This window comes from Dysidea avara, chromosome 7, assembly GCF_963678975.1.
Source record: "Dysidea avara chromosome 7, odDysAvar1.4, whole genome shotgun sequence".
Lineage (NCBI taxonomy): Eukaryota > Metazoa > Porifera > Demospongiae > Dictyoceratida > Dysideidae > Dysidea > Dysidea avara.
The window spans coordinates 30,504,304-30,508,991 of NC_089278.1; the positions used below are offsets into that span (position 1 = coordinate 30,504,304).

At 38.1% G+C, this 4,688-nt stretch overlaps 1 protein-coding gene across 1 annotated transcript; it reads right to left on the bottom strand.

The window, feature by feature from the left end:
- Positions 1 to 3,522: 3,522 nt before the first annotated feature.
- Positions 3,523 to 4,455, bottom strand: LOC136261164 (uncharacterized). The gene has a single exon (XM_066055135.1). It carries the CDS (start codon positions 4,453 to 4,455, stop codon positions 3,523 to 3,525), a length of 933 nt encoding a protein of 310 aa, XP_065911207.1.
- Positions 4,456 to 4,688: the final 233 nt, after the last annotated feature.

Genomic DNA, 4,688 nt, shown 5'->3' on the forward strand with positions numbered 1-4,688 from the left:
AACACACTGCTGTAAGTAACACCTCAGGCTCCCCCTTACAAATATTATGTGAACTCTTGATATTAGCTATGTAGTATTCCATGCACTTACTGTTCTGAAAATGGCAGTGATATATGCATGTAGACAGGTACAGTGTTTACATTTTCTGCAAACAATTTAAATTACAATTGACTCCTCAATTCATGGAATTCCTTGGCACTGTCAACACTGCACCATTTACTCATTTAAGTAACATATTTATTATAGCAAATGTAATTATGATGTAATTGTTGCACTATATAGTCTGCATAGAGATTTCTGTACAGTACAATATAAATAACAATATGAAACATGATCACTATTCATGACTGTTGCAATTGGTTATCGGATTCATTCAATGAATTTTCCCAGCAAATGTTATTATTTTGTCTGTCGGTCTATGGTGATTTCAACTGTTCAAACTGTTAACAACTTTTCACACCTCTCCTTATATTGCTTAACTACTACTTGGAGATGTATAACAGTATACATGGAAATTTTGAGTTGTTACACCCAGTTCTGTATCACATCATGTCTGTGCATGTTTCAGCTTGTATAATAATAGTTGTATCATGTACCCGAGTAATTTGCCTGATATGCACACCCAAGCTCAAGGGCCATTAGGCCCTCGAGCTTGGGTGTACATAACAGGCAAATCACAAGGGCACTGCTCCCATATCAAGGCCATGGTACAGAACATGTACCATATGCTTTAACTTAAATGTACAATGGCCAACCAGGGTTTATGAGATATTTACCCTGAAATTTTCCTTTGAAGTTAGGTGGCTTCATGGTACATATAAATATCATGAACCACAGTAGTAGTTCATAATAGAAGTTGCCCTATGTTTTTCCAAAATCCTAATAGAACAGTCAACTAAACACCACCTTAGAACAGTGGCATAGCCAGACTTCTTGCCATGCCAGGGTACTGGGTGGGCAAGCCCTTCAACCATGCAACACACATAGCATCTTCATATGGACATTAGGCCACTCCAAGTCATACCTTAGTTTCTGGTCACTCCCAAGCCTACAAATGGATGCGGGCGGGCGGATGATCAGGACTTCAGGACTATAGACTCTGCTGTGACAATATACTGTATGGTATTATTATTTGCTCAATTTAGCAAATTCATGTTGATTTTATACTTAACCAACAACATAAGTAGTTGTGCTTTGGCAAAAAAATGCACTAGGAAAGTTGTTGATGGATCATGGCTAGCTATACACTGATGTATAGCATTTAAGTATATATTTATTTATTTATTTAGAATATACTATAGGAAATGTTTTGCTCATGTAGCTACTTATGCTTTCCAAGTGAAATAAATGTCTCATTAGCTATGTCAGGAAAGTATTACTATGACTTATAGCTAAGTTGTTCAAATGATCATGATACACAATGAAATTTAACTTCTATTTTCACATCAGAAATTCTTCATTCAAATGTAAAGTCTTAGCCCACTAGCTATGTGTTTCCAGCCTTCTATTCAGTAACCTTGAGAAAAGTAACTGTCAAAGTTTTGAGTCATTGAGTGCTCCAGACTACTGTTTTTTAGTGATCATCTGGGAATGTTTAAACTATAAGGGTTTCTACTTGCCAATCTAATTTTAGTTATGGAAAAGTTTAAGTTTAAGCTCACTGAATGTTGCCGGCTTTCCATACCCCTGTAGTGTTCAGTGATAAGGAATTTGAAGTTACTAGACTAATCATTAGAGGACTACATTTGAATTATAAAGTTAAAGCTATGGCCCATCTGCATGGACTAGTAGTTAATGCTACTGAAATTACTTTGGTTACAGAAGCATTAGTAACAGTTATAATCTGAACAGCTATGTAATCAAGGACAAAACTAGCTATAGTTAGAAACATTTTTATTAGTGTGGCATATATACCTAATATATACCTAATATTAGAGTTAAGAGTAGTGTGACTGCTCTATTGGAATCCCTGAATGCTCTATTAGAGTATATCGATCTTTTGCAGTAAAAAATAAGTGTCTTGCTGGGTCACGTGCACTTAAGCACCTGTAATATTAATAATAGTCCTCATAAACTAGGGTTTCAGGTTTACCATGCGGGCGGGTGACCAGAAACTAAGGTTTGACTTGGTGTGGCCTTAATACAGCATTTTAAAAACGTGTATGCATCACGACGTATACTTTACCTACACTACTGTATGCATGACTAACCTTACTCTAGGTGAACGCTAACTATTAGCCTTCTTATTCCATATACACATTATACTAGACTTGGAAGAAATCTTAATTAAAGCACGAGGCGCTTATGGCGTTGTGTCACGTGATGACTGTGCTCTGCCAGTGCCACAGCCTAGAAATAAAATAAAACAATTGCTGACTGAATAAGCATTCCATACCGTTTGAACTATCACTTAGTAGTATCAAGAGTAAATAATGGAAGAGAGAGTATCCAACTGCCATATACTGCATCCATCAAAAATCCAGGCATGATTTGAAGTCAAACAGTCTGAGTTAGAAGGTGTTTATTACTTCATTCAACACTGCCTTTGAAAGCACTACAGGATGGCTTCTCTACTTGACAGTGCTCATTTTTGATGCAGTATATGGCAGTTGGATACTCTCTCTTCCATTATTTACTCTTGGTAGTATCTATGTGGCTGGGCAGGTGCTAATGCCTCAAAAATCTCGCCTCCATTCTGAGTTTTGACTGTACCAATAGTTACACAAGTTAATCCAATTATTAACTGTCCATCCCACTATACTGGAAGAGTTAATAATAATCCTTGTCCTTCACTCCTTGTCACAATGATGAGCGGGTTTTTTGTAATCACATGATCTCACTTGACTTCTATTTGTACGCATCAAGTTACTCAAGTTACTCAAAGGGAAAATCCCTTGGATAATCCCATCTCTGTCCATCGACTAGTTGAAAAGAAAGACATCGGTGAAAATAACACGGTTAGCTAGTAAGTTATGCTATCTACTGGTATTCTTGTACAGTAATGGAGTAGTTAACTTTAATCCAGCCCACATCTTTAATTGCTCAGGGTTCTGTGCTGATGTTGGGGCAAAATAGTCTGATGCCAGGGCAATGCTCTGGCTTGCCCGGGTTTGGCTACTCCACTGCCTTAGAAACCTTTTCCAACCTCAAAAGAAGCCTTAACGAGGCCATGCATAAGTTAATGTCTTTTACAAAAATAGAGGCAAGTGTGGAAAACCAATCAAGCTATAAACTGATGACTGGGGATCAACTGATGTATTATGAATGTCGTAGTAGACTAAAACATGTTGTGAAATTATAGAGGGATTTACATCAATGTGCATGCCACTCAAATATCACTACTACACCACAAGTAGCTACATGCACTCTTCCATGCATGTATATAGCTAAGTTTAACTGGTGATTTAACAATTAACACAATTTACTTACATACTAGTAATTATCACTTGATAAGTATTTATTTCAGTAAAAAGTTAAAAAGTATAATTTTCTGATTTACATACATTAAAAAGGTTGTAGCTACTATCTGAGTGGAGTGGACGTTACAAGGAAATATAGACAGTCATTTTTGAGGTATTGACTTTTCTTGACAGGATTATATTGTAGTGCACTGTGTGTGATGAATCTGTCACACCAACAACCAAATTCTGGTTCTGTCTCATCTATAACTCGTTGACATTCATATCCACCATCTTTGAATACGAACTCCTTTACCGTTGAGTGTGCTGAATTTGTGATGTGGTTTAAAATCTGTACTGTGATTACTCCTTGAAATGGCCACTCCAGTTCATCATCGTGATCACCCTTCACTAGGGAGACCACTACTGCTACAGCATCACCACTACACCATCCATTAGCATCTACTCTCAACCTGAACTGATATCCTTGTTCATGTGTACAGAAAACAGGTGAGTACCACTGTTCATTGTTCATCTTCTTTTGTTCAAATTCACTCATCATAATAATCATTGGTGCTACAACTACTTCGTTTTCATCTTCATCCATTGACCCACTGGAATGCACTGAATTGCTGTCACTGTCATCATCTGAACTCAGCGAGGTACGCTTACACTTACATTCTGAGTTGGTGTGTTTATAAACATTTGAAAGGTTGCCACTCCACGAGCACCCCAAGTTCTTGTTTGGACAAAACACGTCAAGATGTGGCGAAGCACCGCGGTTTTCTGTAGTTGGTGGAGGTACTAGCTTATCGTTCTCCACTTCACTAGGCGGAATGTCATCGATGCTATTCCATGGACAGTAGGGGCAATAGATAGCTGGTTCGGAGTCCATTATCTTCAACGAATCATTAGCGGAATGCCGACAATACGGGCAAGTTATTTCTTCGCGGTAGCCATCAAGGGGCGTGACGCCCTTCGCAGGACTTTTCCGAACACCTGCGTTGTCCGAGGATGAAGCTGCCATCTCTGGAGCACTAGCAGTTCTACAAGACATTGTGTTTATACACTGATAAGGGAGGTGGTTTAGTAGATCTCTTTTATACTGGCTGTATGATCATACTTAATTACGTCATGTGAAGGCGGGGAAGAACAGCTATAACAAAGTGGATTGTAAGACTTTACAGTTGTGACGTTGAAGCTATAGCTATACCCCCCTCCCTAAAAGTAAGCTATAGTGCCATCAGTTTAAGCTACAAAAGTGCATTTTCAGTTGTGAACTTTTAGTGT

Bases quoted from the DNA above. Each gene is read 5' to 3' on its own strand.
- LOC136261164 (XM_066055135.1), bottom strand. From the start codon at position 4,455: ATGTCTTGTAGAACTGCTAGTGCTCCAGAGATGGCAGCTTCATCCTCG.